General features: G+C 39.0%; 1 protein-coding gene across 3 annotated transcripts in view; it reads left to right on the forward strand.

Annotated features, from left to right (window-relative positions):
• Window positions 1-27,886, forward strand: part of PTPRO (protein tyrosine phosphatase receptor type O) — a 263,949-nt gene that overhangs the window by 194,757 nt on the left and 41,306 nt on the right. For 2 of the 3 annotated variants that reach the window (XM_070453671.1, XM_070453673.1), the window contains 5 exons: window positions 11,588-11,721; window positions 15,244-15,382; window positions 17,361-17,481; window positions 20,857-20,925; window positions 23,442-23,525. In XM_070453671.1, coding sequence (XP_070309772.1) covers window positions 11,588-11,721; window positions 15,244-15,382; window positions 17,361-17,481; window positions 20,857-20,925; window positions 23,442-23,525 — 547 coding nt within the window. The remainder of the gene's footprint in view (window positions 1-11,587; window positions 11,722-15,243; window positions 15,383-17,360; window positions 17,482-20,856; window positions 20,926-23,441; window positions 23,526-27,886) is intronic. The other variant, XM_070453672.1, reaches the window with a different exon arrangement.

Genomic DNA, 27,886 nt, shown 5'->3' on the forward strand with positions numbered 1-27,886 from the left:
TGTCGTGTCCTCCCTTGGACAAGCTGAAAAATCTAGAGAAATCTGACCCACATCACACACTGTTGAGCCTGGATCTAGAAACAGTGCTTTTTAATCCATCTGTTGCTTATGTCTTCCTGGATTGGGGGTGGGTTATTTCTAAAACTTCACGTTTCTATGAACACATTTAACAGAGCAGGGAAGAGCCTTACACCCTTTCCTGTGGCTTTCTGTTCCTGTGTGGGAATTTGAGCATTGTGAAATTGGCTTGATTTCCTTAGTCTCAGTCATGAAAGCTTTTATATAGATTAGAAATCTTTAAAACATAATTTGACTGTGGACACAGATATTGGGAATTGGAAGGGATATTTGAATCTTCTCGCTTCTCCTATCTTTCTCTCTCTCTCTCACACACACACATCAAATTTTAGTAGATTGCAAATAATTATATCCATTTTGATGAAATGTAATTTCTGACTTTATAAAAGCCCCGTCACTTCAAGGTACTGGTCTTCTGGGTCTCATTCTCAGTTGAGAAAATGTGTTTAATTCTTGTGTTGAAGTCACTGAGTTTACAATTTTGGAAATAGTTACTTAGATATATGCAGTTCTTATTTTTGGTAATAAATGAGTGAAGTGTTGTAAGTCATAGCCAACTGATGTCTAAAGTACCCCTCCCAGGACATCCATTCCTTTCTGTGAATCCTCTTCCAGAAAGTGACTAACTTGTTATCCCCCACCAAAACAAATAAGCAGAAATGAGTTCAACAAGAGGATGAATACATCTATGTCAATGTAGCACAGATAGAGGACGAATGAATGGATTGAAGGGAAGAAGGAAATGAGAAAGGAAAGAAAGTATGCCTATTATTTACATATATACATAGAGACAGATATTTTTATTTCGGTTTCCCTGGTGGCTCAGAAGGAAAAGAATCTGGCTGCAATAAAGGAGACCCGGGTTCAATCCCTGACTCAGGACGATCCCTTGGAGAAGGAAATGACAACCCACTCCAGTTTTATTGCCTGGGAAATCCCCTGGACAGAGAAGCCTGGTGGACTACATTTCATAGGGTCACAGAGAGTCGGACACAACTGAGCAACTAACACTTTAGGTAGTTATTCTATTAACTTGGGGTAATCGTATGACTGTCGTGGCTGGCACAAAATTTATCAAGTAGAACATATATATATACACCACCATTCGATTAGAAGCTAATAAAATAACTAGGGTACTCTACTTTTAAAAAATTAATTTATTCTATCAACAAATCTATACTTAACATTTATTGTGTGCGACACACTAATCTAGGTGCTGATGATACAGAAATGAACAAATGTCTACCCTCATTCTCATGGAGAAAAAGAAATGATCAAATAAGCATAAGGATGTCAAGTGGTGATGAGTTTTATGGAGAAAAATGAAGCAGGAAATGAGAAAGGAAAGGAAAGTTCTGGGCGGCTGCAGGAATGGAGATAGAGTAAGCTTCACAGTGAAGATGCTATTTCAGGCAGATCCTGAGGGAGCTGCGGGAGGGAGCCGGGCAGGTAACTGGCAGCAATGTGGGGGGGGAGGAAGGAGGGTGGTTCAGGATGGGGGCATACATGTACACCTATGGCTGATTCATGTTGATGTAATGAAAAAGCCATCACAATATTGTAAAGTAATTATCCTCCAATTAAAATAAATTAATTAGTGTCCTTTTTTGCAGATCCTTTTCATTGTGGTGCCAGGTGTCACTGTTCATATGGCATTTTATTTCCTGTTTTTTAAAAAAGAAAAAGAATACTATGTAAGTGGAATTATACAATAAGTAACTTATCAGGAATTTTTTGTTCACTTGGCATGATTTTCTGGCATAAGATTCATTCAAGCTGTTGCATGTATCAATTTTCGTGCCTTTTTCAGTGCTGTGTAGCAGTCTGTAATGTGACTATACCATAGTTTACTTAATCACTTATCCACTGAAAGCCATCTGGATTGTTTCTAGTTTGGGATTATTACAAATAAAGCTGTTACGAACATTCGCGTAAAAAAAAAATAAGCAATGTGCCTGGCAAGTTCAAGGGAAAGTCAGGAAGGCAGTATGGCTGAGAAGGAATGGACGAGAAGAATGAAGGGTAGCAAGGGAGCAAATCATGCGGGGTTTTTGTCTCATATTTTTTCTCTGGCTGCTCTGGGTCTTAATTGCTACATGCGGGCTTTCTCTAGTTGCAAAGAGCAGGGGGCTACTCTTTGCTGTGGTGCATGGGTTTCTTATTGTCACCTGGGAAGCCGAGAAAATGGGCAGCAGCTAATGATAAAAGGATCCAGTTGTATTTGTTTAGCTGGTTTTTGTTTTATTTTTCCTTCCCTTTAAGTGGGTGGAAACACCTTGTCTTTGAGCTAATCAGAATGATTCAATAGAGCAGGGGAAATGATGATGCAGGATGGTTAGAGGTGAGATTTGTTGGGGTGATGTCTTTAATTGGGCCAAAGGATTTGGGACCCAGGCTGCCAGTGGCGGGGGAATGGCCTTAGGCTGGGTGGATCTGTAGTAAGGCAACAAATCACAGTGTGTTATGACAGGCCATTATGGGGGGGTATGAGTAAATGGAACTGAGGAAGTTTGTAATAGTTTTCATCTGTTTGACCTCTCATAAACACATGCAGTTTCCTTTGGTTTGCAGAAGAAACCCCCTTTCATTGACTAGGCTGCCATGCATGTCACTGTTCCATGGCTCCATTCCTGGGCACAAGACAAATCGATACCTGTCCTCAACATATGTCTCCCCCATTTCTCATCACGGTGGTTTTCTGAGTAATGCTGAAATTTGCCAGCTGTCCACAGCCCTGTCACACAATTTCAGCACTTCCTTAGAAGCATTTGTCCCGCCCACTGTAAAGTGACTTGCATGTTTTGCTTGTTTCTCTTCAGTATATTACAAGAATCTGGATGCTGGACTGATGGGACAGCTATTGTGATGTCTGGCACAGATTTAAATACACAAGCAAGTTCCTGCTCTGGAAAAGTTGGTCTTCTGGACAAAGGCAGTTTCCAGAAGTTTCATCATCTGGAAGTTTCATCATCCCCAGTTATATGGAAGTTAATGGAAAATGTTCATATGTTTAGGAAGGAAGCTGGGTACAGAAGGGAGACCCTTAACTAGGAGTACTTGCCTTCACAGTCAGATTGTGTCATCTTAGAAAGGTGACTCGGGCCCTTTGAATTTCAGCTGCCTTTTCTACAAAGGGTCTGGACTAAATGATCTTTAATGTTCCTTTCAGTTTTAGGATTTATTCATAACTGAGTTCAGAGTAAAGGCAATGAGGTAAATGACACAGTAAAAGCAGTGACTTTTTTCCTGGGAATTGTGCAATATGTAAGTCCTAACTTACAAAAAAAAAGAAAAGCCAAGCAAAAACACATATTCCTGGAACCAACAAAGGAGGAAGTAAGATCTTTTGTTTTAAACTAAGTAAACTTCAAAGAGAGATTTCTCTGAAAAATGCTATAAATCTTTAGAAGCTACTTGAGCTGTGGTACCATAAACTTACCCAATGATTCCTAGAAAAGGATTTTACTCTTGCCATCATTAAGCCATCAAGAATTTATTTAAAATGTAATGAAAACAACAGGGCTTCCCTGGTGGCTCAGTGACAATGAATTCACCTGCCAATGCAGGAGACAGAGGTTCAGTCCCTGGGTCAGAAGGATCCCCTGGAGAAGGAGATGACATCCCACTCCAGGATCCTTGCCTGGGAAATCCCATGGGCAGAGAAGCCTGGTGGGCTACAGTCCATGGGGTTGCAAAAGAGTCGGACAGGACTTAGCAACTGAACAACAGCAACAACAATGGAAATGACAGGGATTCCTGAGAAAATTCTATGCTCTGTACATAAAATGGGCCTAATATAATTTAGTGCTAAACATTTGCCTGAATTATTATATATTCCCCAGTGTTACTGTAAAAGTTCTAATTACTTATGAAATTTATGTAGGAAAAGAAATCTCCTGAAGTCAATAAGAGAATAGGCCTGAGAAATGTCAGATCTAACAAAAGTGTCTTGTTTAATAAGCATTCTCCTCTTTTTAATTTCATGGCGTATCAATCTTAACTCACCCTTAGGGTTTTGTTTTTTTTTTTTTCCTTTCAAAGAGTGCTCTCTTCTGCAGATGTTGTTTTTAACCAAGTTGAATGTAATTTATGCAGCTTACACCGCTTAAGTCACAGGTGTTTTCTTTGGCCGAGTTCTATGGTTTACACTGCTTAAGGTAGAAGACTTGAGTTGAGGAAAATAAAAATAGATTTGAAAGACTTACTATACTATAAATGTTAAAGACAAACTTTTGTGTCGAGGATGGTAGCAATTTACTGTCAGTCAGGCTGAAGACTGAAAATAGATTTTGCTGTGTCAGTCATTTTTTACAATGTTTTTCTATTGAATTCTCTGTATCTGCAATGTCACACATTTGTAAACCGACTCACCAATTTTAAAGGTGTAAAACACAAACGGAAGAAAACCAGTTGACTTTCATGGGTAGCATCTTAGCCTCATTAACATAATTCAATCGGCAGCTAAATGAATGGGTCACATTAAAATAAGAAACAATATAATAACTGTCAGAGAAAGATGGATTTTAGGCAATAAATATCTTCCATTCTGTTCCAAGGCTGAATATTACACCTGACTCCCTTTGGAATTCCCAAGGAAAGAAAGAGATTTGTACTGGAGCAGAGAATGAGAATCAAATGCTTGCTCATACTTCACTGGAGGTCACCATCACTCCCCAGAGATCCAGTGTCGTGAACCTCTCATAATTCATCCTACATTAAATGGTAGGGAGAGCATCATGGCTCTCCATTCAGCCCATGTTCTGTGCCTGGTACTTGATTTCCTATAAAATTAGGTTGGATTCCCAACTCAAACAGGAGTGGCATTGAAGGGGATAGATGAGAAGGAAAGAGAGGGCCAAGTAGTCAAGTAAAACACTTGCAATGTTGAGAGTATTTAAAAACAAACAACTGAACTCTGTCCCACGGAGCCTGGCTCCTGGAAACAAGTGCTTGAAAAAGCACCCAACCCAAATGTGTTTTTCTTTTCACAAACCTGTGATCCAGAAATAAAAATTTCCATTCCAAAAAAATAAAAATAAAAACAAACAACCCTGTGGGCCTTCCCTGCCTGTCCAGTGATTAAGACTCTGTGCTCCCAATGCAGAGGGTGCAGGTTCGATCCCTGGTTGGGGAACTAAGATCCCACATGCCTCAGAGTGTGCCAAAAATTAAAAACAAACAGCTGTGTATCTACATTCCATTTTGTAAAAATAGCATGTCTGTCTCCTTTCCCCATGTCCATAGGTTTGCAAACCAAATATCATGGATTCTGAAGTTATTTTAAACCAAAGGACATCAGACATGGAGAAGAGGAATTTTGAAAAAAATTTAAAATATCATTTAGATAGAAAATGATAACCAGAAGATGTTCCATAACTATTATGTCCATGACTCTTTGTTATATACAGTGTCTTATATACATTAAATTAAAGCTCATTTACTCTTCATAACATTAACAAAATCTTCATATCTCTCCCCTTTGTGAATTAGACTGAATTTGATATTTTGAGCAGTATGATACTGTATTAGTTTGCTAATACAAAATATTAGCAAATTTTGGGGCTGCCAAAACAAAATACCACAGACTGTGTGGCTTAAACAACAGAAATATATTTTCTCAAAATTCTAGAGGCTAAAAGTCCAAACCCTAGTGAACTGTGCATGCAGAGTATCTAGGTTGTGCCCTCTATAGTTGCAGGAAAACCAGCTCAGGGCTCCCGCTGATTCTACATTATGGTGAGTTGTATACTTATTTTATTATGTATCACAATGTAATAATAATAGAGGCTTCCCTGGTGGCTCAATAGTAAAAATTTGCCTGCCAATGCAGTAGATGTGGTTTCAATCCCTGTGTCGAGAAGATCCCCCGGAGGAGGAAATGGCAACCCAATCCAGTATTCTTGCCTGGGAAATCCCATGGACAGAGGAGCCTGGAGAGCTGCAGTCCATGGGGTTGCAAGACTTGGACACTTAGGGACCAAACCACCACCAATAATAACAGAAATAAAGTGCACAATAAATGCAATGTACTTGAACCACCCCGAAACCATCTCCCACCCCACCCTTGCCCCAGATCAGGGAAAAATTGTCTTCCACGAAACGGGTCACTAGTGCCAAAAAAGTTCAAGACCACTGTTCTCAGCCATCCTAGGCTATGGGGTTGAGCTGACCTTGCCTTCTCATGAGAAGAGACCCAGCAGCAGGGGGACCCTCTGACCAGTTTCTGCCAAGAATTTCCAAACTTCTCTACCAAACAGGAAGGAATGTTCTAACCCAGCATTATCCAGTTCAAATATGGTGAGAGCCACTTATGTAATTTTAAATTTCTAGGAGCCACACTACAAAACAGTAAAAAGAAATAGCTGAAGTTGAGTTTAATATACTTTATTTAACCAGTAAATCCAAAATAGTTTCATTCCAGTGTGTAGTCAGTATAAAGAACTATTAATGAGATATTGTTGTTCTTTCATCATACTAAAATAAAGTCTTTGAATTCCAGTCTGTATTTTACTCTTACATCATCTCTCAATTTAGACTAGCCAGATTTCAAGCATTCAGTAGCCACATGTGGCTAGCACTTACCGTATAGCACAATACAGTCCTAATATTTTAACACATCCCCTGGGGCAAATGAGGCTTCCCTTGTGGTTAGGCTGGTTAAGAATCTACCTGCAATGCAGGAGCCTTGGGTTCAATCCCTGGGTTTGGAAGATCCCCTGGAGAAAGGAATGGCTACCCACTCCAGTATTCAGGCCTGAAGAATTCCGTGGACTTGTGGACCCCATAGTTATGGGGTCACAAAGAGTCAGGCACAACTGAGTGACTTTCACTTTCTCTAGAGCAGCTATTGTCCTGAGTAGTGAAATTTAATTAGTAGTCACTCCTAATCCAATTATACTTATAAATACCTCAACTTATGAAATATTGTGATGACTTTCTTTATTTTCTTCAGAATAGCAGGGTGGAATTTCTCCCCAATCTATCTAGGAAAATATCCCTACCACAGAGATTGTAAGTCTTTTCAAACAGGTGACTTGTGAATATTTCTCATTGACCTACAGAACTGAAATGCATGCTGTCTTTCAGAAAAAGATGCAGAAGTAATGTGTACAGTGATTTTGGAATAATCTATTGCCTCATATACCACCTGGGGAAAAAAGAAATTGTTACTTGGCTGTTAGAGGTTCCAGATCCTTTGGATATTTTCCTAAGGATCCACTCATCACCTGCATCCACATTCTCAGCCAGACCAGAGGAAATGTGTATTCCAGTATCTCTTATTTCTTTGGTCACTGAAAATACTTCTAATTCACAACAGTCTTTCACTCTGCCACTGAGAGCTGATGACTTTTTACAAATATAATCACCATACAAAAGCAGAGAATGTCAAAATTCAATGCTGACATGTCTGATCTTACTTGATGCTTGAATCCTAACACCTCTGGTTAATGAATCTTGACTTAGGTTTTAAATCTGTCAATAGGTAAGATTTATTGCATCCCTACACATGGCTAGTTCAAAAAGAAGACAAAATAATTCATTACACACGACCGCAGTTCTTAAAGGATTCAGTGGAATCAGGACTTCACTCACACAGATCACACAGGAAATAGTTAGAGAAGGTCAGAGAAGGGACAGAGCCTCAAGAGATAGTCATCAGATAAGGCTTGAAGGAGAAGGTAAGACTTTTTCTCTAAGATGATCAGAAGAACAGAAAGAACACATTAAGGGTTGAGAAATACACGAGTTGAGAAAGAATAATGCCTGTGTCATGGTCAGCAAGAAGACTGGCTTTACGAGGACAGTATGTCTGTGTGGGGAAGATGGTGGTGACAGGTAGCAGGTGGCCAAAGTATGTAGGGTCTTTAACTTAGCATATAGTAAGCTCCCTACATACAATGAGTTCCATTCCAAGAGCATGTTTGTAAATTCAACAAAGTTAGCCTAGGTACCCAACTAACACATTCAGCTATACAGTGCTGTACTGTAATAGGTTGATAATAGAGGCAGGAAGAGTTACTGGCTGGAGAAGGAGAGGAGGTGGGAGATGGGAGATGGTGGAGCTGAAGAATCGTCAGCAATAGGAGACAGAGGGCAAGTTGCAATTTCACTCACACCTGTTTTTGATGGCCCGGGTTCTGGTTCCTTGCTGGATTCAATTCCATCTATAAAGATACCATACCACTATACTCCATACAGGACTCTACAGTTAGGTACACAAAAGCACAACCACTTGTAGAGGATGCACGCATGTGACGATGTATTGCCGGACATATGCACTAACAACATAATTGAACATGTGAATGCATTCACATCTTTGAAAGTTTGCAGCCTGAAGATTAATATGTAGGGAACTTACTGTATTTGGATTTGACACATTTGAAATTGATCAGAGTAAATCATTGTACAGATAGAATCTAACCAGAGTGAAGTGGTGTTTTTAAACAATTTAAACCATCATTGATAAAACAAAGGATCAAGTAAGAGGCAGGGGAAAGGAGTAAAGGGCTGTTGTAATGATTGCCAAGTGTGATGGCAAAAGCCTGGGTGTGCAATATAATAAAAGAAATAAACAAAAGGAAGAGATGAAAGGAAGTATTAAAAAGTAGTGCAAAAAAGGAAGAGGAAAGCCTCAAAACTGTCAGCTCAGACAAAGGAAATGATGTTGTTGATGAGAGTATCAGGGAGAGGTGGAAAGCAGAATTGATTTGTGGGTAGGCAAGGACTCCATGTTCCATTTTAATCTTATGGAATTTGGGGTTAATAGTGAGATACTTGAGTAAACACAGATGGGAAATCAATCAGATTTGGGGATTAGGATCTGGACAATGTTCATATCAGGTGATACAAGGGAAGCCCAAGAATATTGGAGTGGGTGGCCTATCCCTTCTCCAGGGGATCTTCCTGACCCAGAAATCAAACTGGGATCTCCTGCCTTGCAGGTAGATTCTTTACCAACTGAGCTATTAGGGAAGCCCAAAATACAACTCCTTCTTCCCCGGGTGGGACTCAAACCCACAGTCCCTGGCTTAAGGGGCCAATGCCTTATCCATTAGGCCATAGGGGCTGATTCATATCAGATAGCCAAACTGAATTTATCAACCCAATAGGAAAAAATAGATATTTTAGGTGTTCTAACCACTGTCCAAGAAACTCACTCTGAGGAGCAATTCTGTAGTGTGCATCTTTTAAAGAGACATAACCCAGGCTCAACCTAACAAATCACCCATTTCTGCCTCAGACAACCTCACACTTGCTTCCAACCTTTCAGGTTCTACAGGAGTCAGAATCATTGGAGGATTTGGTCTCTGACTCATAATCCAAATAGCAGTGACAATTATGAAGGACATAAGAAGTGGAAGTAAACCTCTGTGTTTCATCAACTCTCTTCATCAGAGGGGAAGTGAGATGGTACAATGTTTAGAGGAGTAAATGACTCATGGCGAACGAGAAAGGGGCCCTGACATCTATTGTGAATTATGCTTGCCCAAGACCATCTCATCACTTTATTCCTTCAACTCTTCTGCCCAGCCTTGTCAGGTTGCCTCTGGAAAGGAAAAATACTTTTTTTACAGTTGGACACAAACTCACTCTACTGCAATAGGTCACATCAAGAAGGATTCTGACAACCTTCTTGGTTCTGGACGTGATGATGATATTCCAGAAAGAAGGCCCAGACCTTCCCCAACAAAGACATATCGTTTCTGAGTAAAATGCCCTCTAGGGCTTTTTCAAGCCCCACTAAATGCCAGGAGCCTTAGAACAGACTTGGGAGGGTGGGAGAGAGAATGAAAAGAAATTCAAGTGACAAATAAACAGTGCAAATAGTTGCCTGTCATGCCTGTCATGCTAATGGGCATACCCACTACGTGAACCTGACAGCTAGACATTTCCAAACAAGCAGGTAAGAGGGACCCTGGCTTGAGAACTTGGATTCAGGCGTAGCGTTCTATGTACTGGAGGAACTTGAGAGAAAGGCAGTGCTCAGAGAAGAGGGGCATAGGCAGAGGACCAGGAGAGGTTCAGGAGTAGGTGAACAAGACAGCAGACCAACACCCAGAACTGGGGAACAGATGGGCATCTGGTATCAAGCCAGCAAGCCCAATGACTCAGTTACTGGAAATGTATATGAAAGGGCACAAACAGAATGGTTTGCTTAACTAGTGGATTACTTTATTGATCAAGACTAAATGTCTAGGGAACTCCGTGATGGTCCAGTGGTTGAGAGTCTGCCTGCAGTGCAGGGAACACAGATTCGATCCCTGGTCTGGGAGGATTCCACATGCCATGAGGCAACGAGGCCCATGTACCAAACTACTGAAGGCCAAGCACTGTCCATGTGCCACAGTGAAGACCCAGTGCAGTATAAATAAATAAAGGAAATTATTTTTATAAAAAGATTAAATGTCTATAGAGAACAGACTTACGGACACAGCAGGAACCAGAAGTGATGAAGTGAAAGTCGCTCAGTCATGTCCAACTCTTGGACTATATACAGTCCAAGGAATTCTCCAGGCCAGAGTACTGGAGTGGGTAGCCTTTCCCTTCTCCAGGGGATCTTTCTGACCCAGAAACAGAACTGGGGTCCCTTGTATTGCAGGAGGATTCTTTACCAACTGAGCTATCAGGGAAAAACTGAGAGAATAGCACTGAAATATACACATAACCATATGTAAAATAGATAGTTAATGGGAAGTTGCTGTTTAATACAAGGAGCTCAGCCCTGTGCTCTGTGATAACCCAGAGGGATGGGATGGGGTGGGAGGTGGGAAGGAGGTTCAAGAGGGAGGAAACATATGTATACCTATGGCTGATTCATGTTGATATGTGGCAGAAACCAACACAACATTTTAAAGCAATTATCTTCCAATTAAAAATAAATATATTTTAAAAAGACTGCCTAAACGAATAAGATAAAAAAATCAGTCCTCTAAAATTTTATCAATAATCAACTCCTCTTCCATCAATCTTTTTCTTTAAAAAATTGTGTTATCTCTTTAGCTTTATCCCTCTAATTTTGTCTAAATTTTCAAGAAGCCATTCCTCTGACTAAATGATTCCAAATAATCTCTCGAGAAAGGAAGGCGGGTTTTTGGCCTTGACACAGACTGGATCTCTCCATTAGAAGGGAGCACATCACTTTCATTTTTCCGTCTTTTCAGTACCAACTTGTCACCCAGAAAGTTCTGTACCTGTGGGCAGTGCTGATTCCATTGTAGTTGCAGCAAAGACTATTAATAGATTATGGCTATAATAAAGCTGAAGTAAAAAACAGAAGTGTCCCAAAAAGAGAAGTATAAAATGAAAGAGGATAAAAAGGCAAAAAAATTCTGCCTTCCAAGTTAGACGACAGTCTTGGTGAAAGGACATATTTCACAAAGAAATAAAAAATCTATAGGGTGCTTTTAACTACCTGTGTTTGGATTTTTTTCACCTATTTTATCCTTCTGATTAATGAAGGAAGGATACATTAGATGAAATTAATGTTTTAAAACTTATCGTTGCTCAGAACCAGCTCCTCCAAAGTCCCTCTTTGCAGTGAATAAAACCCAGACCTCGGTGACTTTGCTGTGGGTGGAAGAGGGAGTAGCTGATTTCTTCGAAGTCTTCTGCCAGCAAGTTGGCTCCAGTCAGGAAGCAAAACTCCAGGTACCGTATGTTCGGATTTTCCTTTTCTGAGTTAATTTTGATTAAGGCTCATTATGTGAGCAAAGTGAAAATCTTTTTTTGAATGATATAAAAGGAGAACTCTGCATGTGTGGTTTTGTGTTCCAGTGATAGAAATTGAAAATTATCTTAGAATGGGCCCCAAATATGTTATAATTAACTTGTCAAATCACAGAGTTTATTTTCACCTTTGTATCAGTTTCCTGTCTCCAGTTTTTAGCGACTCCTGGTCATGCTGGAGAGTTAAATTGAGGTGGTTGTCTGTTGGCCATTAAATTGAGGTAAGGTATAAAAACACACTGCTGTATAAAATATAACTTAACACATATGAACTAATTGGCATTTATGTGGCAGACATTGTATGGGACACAAATGTTAGAATCAATATTGTTGTTGTTTAGTCACTAAGTTGTATCTGACTCTTTTACGACCCCACTTTAGCCCACCAGTCTCCTCTGTCCACGGGATTTCCCAGGCAAGAATAGTGGAGGGGGTTGCCAAGCCCTAGTCCAGGGGATCTACCTGATCCAGGGGATCTTCCTGACCCAGGGATAGAACACGAGTCTGCTGCATTGGCAGGCAGGTCCGTTACCACTGAGCCACCAGGGAAGCCCTGGTATAATCAAGGTGCTTTGCTGCGCTTAGCCGCTCAGGCAAGTCCGACTCTCTGTGACCTCGTGGACTTGTAGCCCTCAGGCTCATCTGTCCATGGGGATTCTCCAGGCAAGAAGACTGGAGTGGGTTTTCATGCCCTCCTGCAGGGGACCTTCCTGACCCAGGAATTGAACCCAGGTATCCCGCATTACAGGTAGATTCTTTAGCATCTGACCACCAGGAAAGCCCAAGAACACTGGAGTGGGTAACCTATTCCTTCTCCAAAGGAACTTCCCAGCCTAGGAATTGAATCGAGGTCTCCTGCACTGCAGGCAATTTTTTACCAGCTGAGCTACCCGGGAAGCCTGGTATAATCAATACCTTCAATTATTTTTTCATTTAATTGTGGATATTACACTAGAGTAGAAATAATTAAAATGAAGTATAAGTGCCAGAAGTGAGACCCATATTACTAAGAGAATTTAAAAGACATCAGTAAGGAGGATGGCATCACCGATTCGATGGACATGAGTTTGAGTAGACTCTGGGGAGTTGGTGATGGACAGGGAGGCCTGGTGTGCTGCGATTCATGGGGTTGCAAAGAGTTGGACACGACTGAGCAACTGAACTGAACTGAAGGAGGATAATTTTATTTGGGAAAATGAAGGCTGAGATAGGTGAGTGTTAAAGATTTAGAGTTACAAATAACAGATAAGATGAATACTGAGTTATCCACCAGGTTAAATTGAATGGAAGGAGACTGATGAGCCTTGGGGTAACAAAACCACAAGAAAAAACTATACTACAGTCAGACATGGAAGAAAAAGGACAAATTTTTGAGGCATGTCACAAAATACAGTGCAAAGATGAATACCATGAACATAAATAATTGATGCTTTTTAAATAGTGCAGCTCATGAGATTGAAAAGAAAAAAGGATTTCTAGCAGTATGAATCTTTTTATACTGAGTGTTAAAGATAATTTGCTTTGATTTCTCTCCCCTTTTGATAGTCTGGTCTACAAACGTTATCTCTTTTTGATTTGTACTGAACAGCTGAATCCTTTGGATCCCAAGAATCCTTTTGGAAAAAAGCTGCTCTGCCAATAGTGAATTTAGTTCTCTGCAGCTACAGTAATGTCTTCCTTTAAGAAAATGATGATCAGGCAGCTACTTTATACAACTGAGTCCTGTTAGCAAAAATCTTTTCTCGGAAGCATTCTTTTATAGGATAGTGAAAGAAGTAGGAGTGTGAAATCCTTGCTGATGGTGCTCATCTCTTTAGGTAGAGGTGTTTCTGACCTTTGTTTTGAAAAAAGATATTATGCTGGCTCATCTTTTTATATTGTACAGTTGTACTTGTCAGTGGATGGCCATTGGCCCACCAAATTAACAACTTTTACTCAAGAATAAGTTAATGTTAAACATTTTGGAGGACACAGTGTCTTGATGCCTTTGGTGGATGCTATTTAAAAGCAGAGCATGTAGACAAAAGGGATAGTACTCTTAATATATAAAAGTGAAAGTCACTCAGTTGTGTCCAACTCTTCCCCATGGACTATATAGTCTTTGGAATTCTCCAGGCCAGAATACTGGAGTGGGTAGGCTTTCATTTCTCCAGGGGATCTTCCCAACCCAGGGATCAAACCCAAGTCTCCCACATTGCAGTCAGATTCTTTACCAGCTGAGCCACAAGGGAAGCCCAATTTTCAAAGATCTACTACAAATAAAAAAGATAAAGATCAGCAACCCAAAACAGCTATTTCATAGAAAATAAACATAGAAGGCTCTTAAACATATAAAAAGATGACCAAGCTCACTCATGGTGAAAGAAATGCAAAATAAAACTACAGTGAGGGACAGTTTCCACTAATAAAATGGGAAAAGTTCAAAAAATTTGCAAAATGTATGCAGCTTGTTGTGTAAAAACAAATGTAGGGAAATGGGTATTGTCATGCACAGACGGTAGGTGGGACCCTTGAAAGTATCTATGGAAGATAATTTGTCTATACCTTTCAAAATTAAAAAGATATAACTTTTTGACCCAGCGGTTCAACTCCTAAGAATATGAGTGTTGTATATGTATGAGTATTCATACATATACATATACACACAAATATATTCACAGGTTTTGTGTATGAATGTATATTTGTATATATTGTTGTTGTTTAGTCACTAAGTCACTCTTTTGCAACCCCATGGACTATAGCCCATCAGACTCCTCTGTCCATGGGACTTCCAGGCAAGACTACTAGAGTGTGTTGCCATTTCCTTCTCTGGAGGATCTTCCAAACACAGGGATCTAACTCATGTCTCCTGCTTGGCAGGTGGATTCTTTGCCACTGAGCCACCAGGGAAGCCCTTGTGTATATATATACATATATATGCACATATAAAATGAGTATGTGTACATATGCATATGTTCCCATTAATTATGAAACTGTTGAATTGTTTCTAACAACAAAAAATCAGATCACCTAAACATTTATTAATAGAGGACTGGCTAAAGAAAATATGTTCTTTCAATGGATTTCTATGCAGCCCTTAAAGTGAAATAGCTTTATCTGTACTGGTGTGGAAAGAGTGCCAAAATACACTGATAACCAAAATAAAAATAAGTAGAATGATGCATAAACTATGTTATCACTATATTCTTATATGTTTATACATCCATAAAATACAGATGGAAAGAAAAAAAAAGAAAAACTGCCTTACAACACTGGCTGCTTCCATGAAAGGTAATTGGGTAGATGGGAAGTACCGAAAGAAGGAAACATTTTTCATTGCTTCCTTTTTTGCTTTTTCAGTTTTTCTACTCTGTCCACATGTTCCCTACTCAATTATGAAAAGTAATTTAAAAGCCAAACTAGATGAAGAAAACGTAACATTTACCTTGTCTTCTGCACCTCCAGGAACCAATTTCTGTTTCCGCTCATGTCGTGACCATCTCCAGCCTCCTTCCTGACACTGCCTACAACTGCAGTGTCACCAGCTTTAGCCATGACAGGCCCAGTGTCCCTACATTCATAGCCATCTCCACAATGGGTAAGTCCAGGCACCAGCGAAATCTGGTATCTTTGGAAATTCTTTCTTTCCTGATTTGCCTTAATTTTTCCTTTTAAATATATATAATTCATCTTTTTTAAAAAAGAAAACTCACATTTCCCTGAAAAGTTTCAAGCTCTGAGTTCAGGTAAACTTTAACTCCAATCCCAAACTGTGCTTACTGGTTATGTGATTTAGGGAATGATAATTATTATATAATTATAATTATTATTTAGGGAATGATAACTATTCTGAAGCTTTGTTTTTTCATCTGTAAAGCTGGAGTGATAGTATGTACCTGTTGACATGTTTTGAGGCTTAGAAATCAAGAAGTTAAAGCTCTAGTACATGCTGTCTAAATGCTAGTTGTTCTCATCATCAACTTCATCGTCCCCATCACCCTCTTCAGTGGTGCCCACAGTACTGTAAGCAGCTCAGGTGCATCTGTTGTAGTCTTGACCTTGCACTCTCACTGATTGAGTAATGGTAAACATAAGTTATTGGACCAAAGCCAAAAATTTTCAGTCAAGTAGAAAGCATTATTGGGGAAATTAGAAATTAACAAAAGGTTCAGTATGTTTCCTTTTTCTTTTCCTGAGTTATATTATTTGTTTTACTCCTCTGCTTAAGTCTTAATTCTGTCATCTAAGACCCTCCCTGAAGCTGCCTGTAATAAAGCTACTCTTACCATCACATCACACCTTTAATGGGTTCATTTTCATTTACGTATGTAAGCATTAATCATGTTTAGCCACTATATCCAGTGGCCACTAGAAGAAACTTTTTTTTTCTGTTTTTAGTTTCTGCTTTTTCAGAAGAAAGAGCAAAAATGGACCTGAAAAGCGTACTAATGGTCTCTCATTTCAACACCCTTTTCCATTTTCTAAAACTACTTGAATGTTCATGATTCCCTGTCATCTGTACAGCAACCCAGTGAAACAGGTGACATTATTAAATGTATTTGCAAGTGAGGAAAATGAGGCCAGGAAAGACTGATATCAGAGCTTCCCCAAATGGAAGGCAATAGTCAAGCAAACTTGAACAATCTCTTCTATGAGTCTAACATTCTTTCTGTTCTAATACTTCTGTCTATACAGTGGAGCCAAGCTGGCCCACATGGGAAGTGGCAAATGCCCAAAGCCTCAGGGATTGTGTGGGTTGACCAGTACTGTGATGTTATGATCAGTGCCGAGGATGGTGTCTCCTCTTTTCCTCTGATCTGCTTTTAAGAGCTTTACAAAAATCTGTGATGTATATTCACACCTTTAACATCCTGATCTTCTGGGTAGTACGTTAATTAGGCAATGTGTAAGTGCACTAAAGGATGGATCATAGGAGACCTAGTGTATGAAAGAGATACAAGCCCTGTTCTTAAAGGCCCTAAATGTATTAATAAGTTTAATCTCTTGAGTTATGCAGATAGAAAAACCTCCAAACATGGTTACAGATCATCAGAAAGCCTGCTACTGGCGATGCATTAAGTGCTGCAGCAGATGGCAGGGTGCTAATTCCTTTTTCATATACATTATTATGTGAGGGAAATACACAATTGTGCTTTCTGACTTGAAAGCCATGGACATAAAATAAGAGCCTACCTCTCTCTAAGCTTTTGAAAATGTTAAACAGTGATGATACATGATAATGACTTCTAGCATTTTTGTTTTCAAATGAACTTAAATCATGGCACAGGCATTCTATACATTTCACGGTTTCCTTTAATAAGAATGTCCTGAACATGGGCCTTTGAAGTGGACTCAGTTCTTCCACCCACCCAAACACTGTCAGTCTGTTCTACTAAGTAAGAGTTGACCAGCAAGAAACCATCGTTGACTCAGAGAAATGTCCTTGTTTCTGTTGTTGCTGTGGCCATGAGTCTTTAAAGACGAACAGTCTTTAGATTAGATGGGATATGATGAACGGTGCTGTTAGTTTCCATGTCATGGAAGCTCCATTGAAGATGTGTGGCTTTTATCTTTAGTTACAGAGATGAATCCCAACGTGGTGGTCATCTCCGTGCTGGCCATCCTCAGCACACTGTTAATTGGACTGCTGCTTGTTACTCTTATCATTCTTAGGAGAAAGCATCTGCAGATGGCAAGGTAAGGTGCATTTTGCTCAACTTTTACCCATAGGCTTTAGAATATTTTTCTCTATCATGTGGGCTTCTCCGGTGGCTCTGAAGGGAAGGATCTGCCTGCAATGCAAGAGACCTGGGTTCGATCCCTGGGTTGGGCTTATCCTCTGGAGAAGAGAATGGCAACCTACTCCAGTATTCTTGCCTGGAGAATTGCATGGACAGAGGAGCATGATGAGCTATAGTCCATGGGGTACCGAAGAGTCAGACACGATTGAGTGATTAGCATGTTTACCATGTACGTGTAGTTTTTACACAAAGGCTTCCCCGGTGGCTCAGTGGTAAAGAACATGCTTGCCAATGCAGGAGACATGGGCTCGGTCCCTGGGTCAGGAAGACTCCCCTGGAGAAGGAAATGTCAACCCACTCCAGTGTTCTTGCCTGGGAAATCCCATGGACAGAGGAGCCTGGCAGACTACAGTCCATGGGGTCATGAAAGAATCAGACACAATTTAGTGACTAAACAACACAACCTAAATTGTACAGGGGTGAGCTTACTTTTAGTTTTTAATGCCTATTTCTATTTGTTGTTTTCTAAGTAGACTTTTCAATATTGTTTTAGAAAACATTAGCATTGAAATAGTAAAGCAAAGGATTGTTTGTTTACACAGTCAGACCTCTTACTGCCAATCTTACCATTTTAAGTAGCCCATATATTGGGATCCATTCATTGTATTTGGATACTTCCAAACATATTTTGGGCTTCCCTGGTGGCTCAGATGGTAAAGAATCTGCCTGGAATACGACAGATACAGATTCCATCTCTGGGTGGGGAAGATCCCCTGAAGAAGGGAACAGCAACCCAGTCCAGTATTCTTGCCTGGAGAATTCCATGAACAGAGAAGCCTGGTGGCTACAATCTGTGGAATCACAAAAGGTCGGACACAACTGAACGACTAACATTTTCACTTTCACTTTCACAATATTTTGGGATAAAAGAAAGATCTATGCCTACTAAGTATGATAAATGAAAGGGGTTAATATATATGGAGACCACAAAGAAGAAAAGAAATCCCTTTCCTCATTAGTTCTGTTGAAGCTGTTTTTCAGAAAATATTTGTTGAGTTTATGAAAAGGTCCTTTTGAGTTCCCCTGTTTGTTCTGTTCCTATTACACAGATTTGCAGGCAGTTTCATTTTTCTTGCTGTTAGGAAAGCCTTTTGATTTACGATTTTGTGGATTCCCTATTCCTTTGACCACTGATGCATTTCTTATCAGAGTGCATCCTCAAGTACTTTCTGTTTGGAAGTTCTTAGCATATAAATGGTATTAAAGCTATAGACTGGAGGTAGTCCAGGAATGAAGTGTAAATTAGAAAAGAGGGCCCTGGATTAAGCACCAGAACAATCTAAGATTTTTAGAGAGAAAATGAAAGATAATGGCAAAAACAAAGCTGACAAGAGGCATCCTGTGGAGTGGAAGAAAAATTAGGAGAGTGTAGTAGCCTAGAAGCAAGGGAAAGAGCATATATCAAAAAGAGATGATAACAGCCCTGCATTAGAGATTAGTCAGGAACAATATTGCAGCAATAGCGTAGTGTCATAGGAAGCATGCAATAAATGTTAGCTATTAATAGTAATAGTAAGGGGGGGTTGGTAACAGAAGTAGAAATGGGAGTAAAGGTATTTATGAGGGTATTGTTGCAGGAGCATCCTTTGTGATGCATACAGGCAAATATTTATGAGGAATGATTCTACTTCAGCCAGCTTGTCATCAGAGTAGAGATTCTTAATATTTTTTGTACATGGTTCTCTCTGGCAATCTGATGAAGCCTGTAGATCTCTTCCAAGAATAGTGCTTTCCTACTAAATGCATAAAATAAGACACATAAGATTAAAAAAGAAAATAATTGTATGAAAATGAGGTAATCAAAGTATTCCGAAAACAGATGAGTTGTATGCTTCTTTATTAATACAGTTGATAACAATATTTAGTAGGAAATCTAAGAACTCTCAAATTTCATCAGAGTGATGACAATGAACAATATTTTAATACCCACAGCAGTTCTATTGTAGAAAAAGTCTTCAGTTTCTATTAGCAAATCTCACAAGTACTGATGGTGTCATTGGGGCTTGTTGCATAGTTTAATACTTGAAGCAATTACTACATTTCAGTTATAAATTGTGAAAATAAAGATGTGTTTTTTCCCCACATACGTTCACAGAGCTATAAATTCTATCCTTGGACCCTAGATTAAGAACCCTTGAGTTAGAGAGTAAAAGAAATCCCATATACAGGAAATTGATATAGGAAAATTAATTGGTGATATCCAATTTATAATATATACCACATGAAATAATAATATGTTAGTGTGCTTTTCAAGGAAGAAAGCTATTCTTAGAACACTAATGAGGACAGACGGATAACTGAAGTAATTACATGGTGCCAATAATGTCAGAATCTCTGCTTCAGTTCTGAATAAGCCCATCAGTTTCATAGAGAGAAAAAAATGAAATGTATGCACCCCAGTGAGCTATGTTATTTCTGCATGTTAACCCAAAGATGGAGAAAGCATGAGAATTATGTTTACCTTTTCCCTCCACTTCTGGAAAAAAAAAGAAAAACTTTAACAATATTTTCTACTGACTGCAAAAGCCAATCCATTTCAGTATGTATCACTCTTATCTCAAGTGATGAATAATATGGGCGTAACAACATAAGAGGAAAGTTTTGGAGGGAGAAGACTGTTCAGTTTGATCCACCATTTACTAAAGAGGAAATCAAAATGCTATAAAAAACAAGGAATAGTTGCTAAGAATGGAAAACCTTTAGTCTATCTAAGAGCAATTTCTATACCTTGCTAGTGAAGGTTTTGTAAAAAAAATAATAATAATAAAAGTATTCTACCCACTAGAGTTCATTCAACAGTTAGTTTACAATCATGAGTGCACTTTCATAAGGATTGTGAACCATATCTTTTCAGCTTCAAATAACTTGACTTGGGTATGTGCGCCCCTGTGAAGAATTTTGTCTTTCTATTTTGCATCATATCCAAATGCGGAATGCAAGCAACTTATATTGACTTTTTAATTGTTAATGCTCTGATGGTTAGTTATTAAAGACTCTTTTTTGTTATTCTTCAGGAACCCAGTTGTGTCTGTCTCTGTGCCCCCGTGGACTCTAGCACACCAGTCTTCCCTGCCCCTCATCATCTCCCAGAGTTTGCCCAAGGTCATGTTTATTGCATCAGTGATGCTGCCCAGCCATCTCATTCTCTGAGATGACATCAAGGTTTTTTACCTTAAGATAACTTTTTACTTTGACATAAAGTCTCTTTTATGTCAAAGTAAAACATGCTCTGTCAAATGCTGATCTTGATTTTGTGGTTCTTTTCCAACAGGGAGTGTGGAGCAGGAACTTTTGTCAATTTTGCGTCCTTGGAGCGGGATGGGAAGCTCCCATACAACTGGTGAGTACTGTTTTGGAACAAGTCTCTAGGTAGCTTGACTATGTTGTGTGTGCTCCAAACTTGATTGTTCTGTATTTGTAAATAGATGGTTTTGCTTGGTTATCCTTTCATCATTTCAGTGATGGTGAACTTGAAGATGACTTCTTCAGAGAGTACATTAGCATATAGAAGCTTAATTTAACTAAGGAGAGAAAACCAGGTGGTCAGCTCTGTACTGATACATTACACAAAGGAATGAAATGAAGCAAGTGTGTGAGTTGCCCACAGCTGGGCTGATGAAGGGTTAATGCAGGAGGGTCACGGAGGAAGTGTGACTGAAGATGGAAGAGGATAGTCCAGGGAAGTAGCCAAGAGACAGAGCAGCATCTCTGTTTAAAACTCAAGCTTCAGTGCCTGAGCCACTACTTCTGTTGAAAAATCAAGTAGAAGGATACAGTTCGGGGCTCTCAAGATAAATACCAAAGTGTCCCTGAGAAAGGTAGCCTCGTTATTTCTATATGCTTGAGTATTAAGGACTTGGAGGGAGGGGGTATTCTGAGAACTAAGAAAGCATTGTCATGAAGTTAAATCAGTTGACATTATACCTAACAGTGATCCATATGAATTAATGATCCTATGCACAGCAGTGAATACCCAACAAAATTGCCAATTAAGTAACCATTTAATATGAAGCCAGCCCTGCTTACATGTTCTAGTTTCTTTCACAAGCAACTCCATGCAAAATACCTTTAAAGATATACATTTCATGTTAATCCTCGGTGATTTTTTTTCTATTTTCCTAACCCCCTAAAAATGTTTAATCTGAAAGAAGCAGATATGTTATACTAGAAATTCTACTCTCAGAATTAATGAGGGGGTGCTTTATTTAAACTGTAAATGCTAAACGGGCAACTAGTTGAGACCACTTCAGTTGAAAATCTAGGTGATATAGGATTATTTTTAATAAGACAATATGCTGTGCTATTTTAAAATTTCACCCTGAATGGAATTTTGCTATTCAAATATGATTCATCCAACTATCAAGAGTAACCCATAAACTCTTGATAGTAAAAAGTTAGAAAACATTTCTAGATTTATTCAAATATTATTAGCACTCTCTCCAAGATTAAGAGACTGACTCACTGATATTCATTTCTTGCCTATGCTCAGTCACTCAGCTGTGTCAGACTCTTTGCAACCCCATGAACTGTAGCCCACCAGGCTTCTCTGTCCATGGAATTTCCCAGGCAAGAGTGCTGGAGTGGGTTGCCATTTCCTACTCCAGGGGATTTCCCCAACCCAGGGATCAAACCTGCATCTCCTGGTTGGCAGGCAGATTCTTTACCACTAGTACCACCTGGGCAATCCCATTGCTTGCCTGTCTCACCCTTAAAAAAGACCCATTCACAGAGTAGTGATGAGGGGCCCATCTAGAAACTGATAACATTGTACTTGTGACTCAGATCAATATATTTACTAACTACACAACTGGTCACAATTTACAAACTTTATGAGAGATCAGTTATGGGAGAACTGAAACAGAAGAGAATTCATTTCAGGACATTCCTATAAAATTAAGAAAAATTCTTGTGCAGCTCTGGGCAAAAGACAGTGTTGCCAACGTTAACATTTTCTGGCTAACTGAGAATACACATCTCAGTGGAGATGTGTAATAACTAAAGTAACAAACGGACAAAGTCATTTTCCCTAATTCTCAGAATAACTATAAATACAACCAAAGGATATTTTAAAATCTACATTAATAAATGCTTTATCTTACTAGGTTTTAAATATCTGAAATCTGACTCAAATCAGGCATTTTTAAATCAACAGTCTGCATTAGAATTAACGTGAAACTAAGTAATTTTGCTCCCACTCCATGGAGTGTAAGTAAGATTAGAAACTAGTCGGTGAGCTACATAGTAATATGTTGGATGAATGGTATGTGGATGTCATGTCATACCCTTGTTTTAAGGATTATTTTGAGGAATTGTATATTATAATCATTTATATTTTAAGTAATATAGAAAGCCATACCTAGCAGTGCATCTTTATAAGAATGTGTTCTGAAAGCTTGTTTACCAGAATCAGTATACTCAAACTAACCATTTGTATTCCTTACACAAGCTGCCGTTAGCTAGCAAATGATGTTATAGATTTCTTAAAATAGCCTTAAGCGTTGCAAGGGTAATATCCAAGAATAAGACTGGAGGTAACTAATGAGGCATTTCAGAGCCTCATTTAAATGAATGCAAAATGTAATCACCTAATAGCAGGCTAATTGACACAAACCAAATTGAAAGAAATATATCTGATTACAATAACGCTGCATGTGAATAAAACTGATTTGGGCAATATTATCACATTTAAGCCCTCATGTTTAAATTTCAGAGAATGGAATAATATTTAACTGTAATTAAGGTGCTTGTCATTTTAATTGATCCCAGTCGGTAATTTACTGATCTCTGTTCACAGCTTGTATTACTAACTCTTGCCACTTTTTCATCTTTACATCTGTTATCTATCAACACTCACAGGCGTAGGAGTATATTTGCTTTCTTAACCCTGCTACCCTCATGTCTTTGGACTGATTATCTTTTGGCATTTTATATTAATCCTTGGTAAGTGACTTTTTTACTGTTTACCTAACACAAAATTTTAAAAGTTAGCTTTCAAGAAATAAACCAAAGAGAAAACCCTTTTTAATGATTTTATGTGTTTAGCAGCATGTGAAATTATTAATAATGTATTGAAATGGATTAAAGCAGCTAATGGTACCCAGATGCTAACTATAATGTTTTCCCAATTAAATTTTCTTCTTGCGATGTTCTTGGCAAGCTTTTCTTCCATCTATTAAGTTATTCATTTCATCGTTGAGTTAGTCCATGGCCTCTCATCTTTAAAAATGACGCGTTCCATTTTTCTCACAATTTCCATTGGTTAGCTCCATATTTCTAAGAAGAAAAAAAAAAACCACACAATCAGACAAAGAAACCCAGAACACTGTACTCTGTTTTAGGGGAGCTTTATGTTTTTATAATGATGCACACTGCTCACTCAGTGAATATTGAACCACTGACTATGTGTGAGCCTCTTTGTATAATCCTTTGATTTAACTGTCCCCACACCTCTGCAGAGAGTGTTATCAGCATCATTTTACAGTGGTAGAAATAGAGGAAAAAGATTAGCTATCTTGACATCACATGACTATATAGAAAATTCAGATTCCAAACTCAAGTGTCTCTGAAATCTATTCTTTTCTCTCTAAAAAGCCTCCTCTAAATTCTTATTTTCTTGACTTTTAAGTCATTTTAATAATCAAATCTTGAAGAGTATCTTTTAGTTTTTATAGAGTATAATGATAATGATCTTGAATTTTGAGATTAATGTATCCAGAAGAACTATTTCTTTTTCTGAACCAAAAGCCAGCATAAGGCAGCAGTTTCTCAGAGGAAAAAAAAATTATTGTCCTTAAGTATTAGTCCATGGTGTTTAGGTACTGAATTTTGTACGAATGGATCCAGAAACCTGGACAACTTGAGAAGGACTCAGATAAAAACAATAAAAACAGTTCATGGAGTGGGAAAAGGTCTCATGGTGGGGGAGGGGACAGAATTCAAGATTTAAAGCAATCTGGAGAGTTAGCCATTCAAATAGAATTGATCAAATATTCCGCTTCTCTGAAGACAGAATAAATACAGTGGGAAAAGTTAGAACTTTGATTTGCAAGTGGAAAAGTATAAAAAAGAATGTCCTCATGATGGAGATTGTTAATACCAGAATTTGTATTTTCTTTATCAAAAAAAAAAAAAAAGGACTAGTTGAAAAATTTCTGAAACATGGTAGACACTGCTGTGTAAGTAACAAAGTCAGAGGAATGTGCTGGATGAGAAAGACCCCTTCACTATTATTCCTAGTTTATTCTTAAGTCTCATGTATAGGACTTCACCATAGTCAATCAATGTTTTAAGTTGACATCAGATGGTGTTCATGTATGGTGAAAAGTGAAAAGGCAGTAAAAGTGTTAATCGCTCAGTCATGTCCAAATCTTTGCGATCCCATGTGCTATAGCCTGCCAGGCTCCTCTGTCCATGGAATTCTCTAGGCAAGAATACTGGAGTGGGTAGCCATTCCCTTCCCCAGGAGATTTTTCCAACCCAGGGATCAAACCCAGGTCTCCTGCATTGCAGGAGGATTCTTTACCATCTGAGCCATCAGGAAAGTCCAAGAATACTGGAATGAGTAGCCTATCCCTTCTCCCAGGGATCTTCTCAATCCAGGAATCAAACTGGGGTCATCTGTATGGCAGGCGAATTCTTTACCAGCTGAGCTACCGGGAAAGCGCTCCCACTGATGAACACAGATTCAAATTTCAGCAACCCCTTCAAGGTCTGTTATTTATAGTACTGCTCAAATAGCATGAGACCCAACTTTGGAAGGGAAAAATCCATTCAGTGGTTTTAGAAAAATGGTCCTGAGGCTATAAATGGTTATCTCCAGATGAGAAGAGAAAGCAGAAGATGGAGCCCCAGGCTTTCTGCATTTTCCATCAACTGCACGCATAACAACCAATGAAAATACACTGAACCCAAACTGTGTTTCCAGCCCTAGACTTGTGCTATGCAAGATATAAAAGAGGTAAAATATCCTCTATAAAAGATAAATGTCTATAAAATGTCCTATAAAAGAGGTAAAAGGGTCCCTGTTCCTTCAATTACAGTTCAGTACTCTCACAAAGCCACCCAAATTCCCTACTCATTGCTACTTTTCTCTTTATCTCATAAATTGTGGATATTTCCCCCTGCTTTCATTTGCTAAGTAGTCTTTTTAAATCCTCCTTCAGATGTGTCTGTCCTCATATTTCACTCCTCTATTAACAACCACCTCAAATAACAGAGCCATCCCCTTCATTCTTAACACTGCCCGGCTTCATCTCTAAACTGTCAACTTCTTGGATAGATATGTTCCTGATGATTGTCTAAAATCCTCCTGATGCTTCTTATGGTTTGTGTGGAAATTCAGAGACTCTTTCTCCCTCGTATTGATCTCAGGTGGCCTCAGCTGGTAATGGCTTGGAGCAGGGCTTGGTTCACAGCCAGAGATTGGGCTGGGTCACAGTGGTGAAAGCACCAGATCCTAGCCACCAGACCAGTGGTCAATGACAAGACCCCGGCCCTTCGGCTTTGCAGAAAAGAATTTCACAAAGAGGGGAAGTAACGAAACAAGTAGAGGACTTATTCAGAGGGAAAATGTACAGTACATGTGGCTGGAACACAGGCAGACTCAGGGAGAGAAACAGTCGCTTAGTCGCACCCTCATGGAAATTTGAATTGCTTTTATTGGACATCTCTTCTGGGTTTCCTTCAGCCAATCATTTTGATTTGCTTGATTCACAGTCCATATTTGATGTATCTCAGGATGCTCCCATGTTGTGGGAGGATCCTCCCACACATCTCTACCTCAAAGGCATCTGGGCAGAGCATCCCTTAACATCATTCCCTCTTTGACCTCCAAGGAGCCTTTCCCTGCAGGTGAGGTTGGGGAGGTCTCCTGACTTAAGGAACAGGAAATATGTGGTCTGAGCAAGGGCCAGCCTCCTCCCTTAATTGTTCTGCTATTCTTTTCTTGCCAGTAGAGAATGAATCTCCCATTGGTTTACCCTGCCGGGCCCATCTGTCTCCTGCCTAAATAGGGTTGCTCAAATCTTTTCCCAAGTAGTGGCAGAATCACTGTGGAGCCTATATGCCCATTGGCTTAATCTTAGAATTGCATTCTGCCAGGATTTCTGACTTTAGTGATCTCAGATTGTATTTCCTATTTAAAGAAAACCATCTCATTTGGGCCAGCTCTCTCCAGATTCAGCGTTGTTGCTCTCTTTTCTTTACTATCATGCTGTACTCACATACTCATCTGACCTGTTCTAAATGCTTAATAGTCAGTATTTTAAGCATATGTTGCAATATTACTGCTCAGCTTTACTCCTGTTTGTTGCATGTTCTATTCAGAGAATGACGTAACTCTAAAGACCTGTTTAAGATGTGAAGATGATTTGTGTTTGTATCATGAAAAAGTAAATAATGCTTAGAGTTTTTTGTTTACTGTTTTCAGGTTTCCTTTGTGTTTGTTTTTAACAATTATAAACCCCATGTCTCTGCCATTGGCTGGTATTCCTCTCGGAATAAATTCCATTCTGGTGGGCTTTCCAAAACAGTCATAATCATGAAGAACTTATAAAGAATGCATCTTTTTATAAAAATGTATTTATTTTTAATTGGAAGATAATTGCTTTACAATATTCTTGGTTTCTTTCATAAATCAACATGAATCAGTCATAGGTATACATATGTCCCCTCCCTTTTGAACCTCCCTTCCATCCTAATGCATCTTAACTTCTTGACATCATTAGGGTTTTGAACCTTATCTAAAGCAAGTGAAAGAGAAAAAGTAAAAGAAGTACATGATCCTATATGTGTATATGCTATATGTCAGGTAGGTATTATTAACCAGTTATTCAGGAAATATTTTGCAATGACAAGATGATGACCTCAACATCATCCAAACTGCTCACTGTGGCAGGCACACACTCATAAGCCCTGTTCATAAAGTGCTGAAGGGAAGACTGCTAGCAAAGCCTGAACTTACATGTTTAAAAGCAAATTTTCCCTTGATTTGAGTCATAGGATCAGTACAGCCATTGAAAATGTGGGAAAATTCTCTCAGTCTTGCTGTGAAGTCCCACAATTCAGTACTGGCATGTCCCATGGCTTTACATAACAAGAACCCTTGGGAATCTTCAGCAATTCAGTAAAATCTAATCAGAACAATGAAAGTTGTACACAAACTATAAAGACATATACTTAAGACAAGAGCATACAAAACATGTGGTAGAATTTCATACTGTATTTTAGGTTCATTCAATCAGTGAATGTGACAGAAAGAAAAAAACTAGTGTCTCTCCTCCATGAATCAGGTTTCAAGACAG

The sequence above is a fragment of the Odocoileus virginianus genome, chromosome 23, assembly GCF_023699985.2.
Source record: "Odocoileus virginianus isolate 20LAN1187 ecotype Illinois chromosome 23, Ovbor_1.2, whole genome shotgun sequence".
In the NCBI taxonomy this organism is placed as follows: Eukaryota; Metazoa; Chordata; class Mammalia; order Artiodactyla; family Cervidae; genus Odocoileus; species Odocoileus virginianus.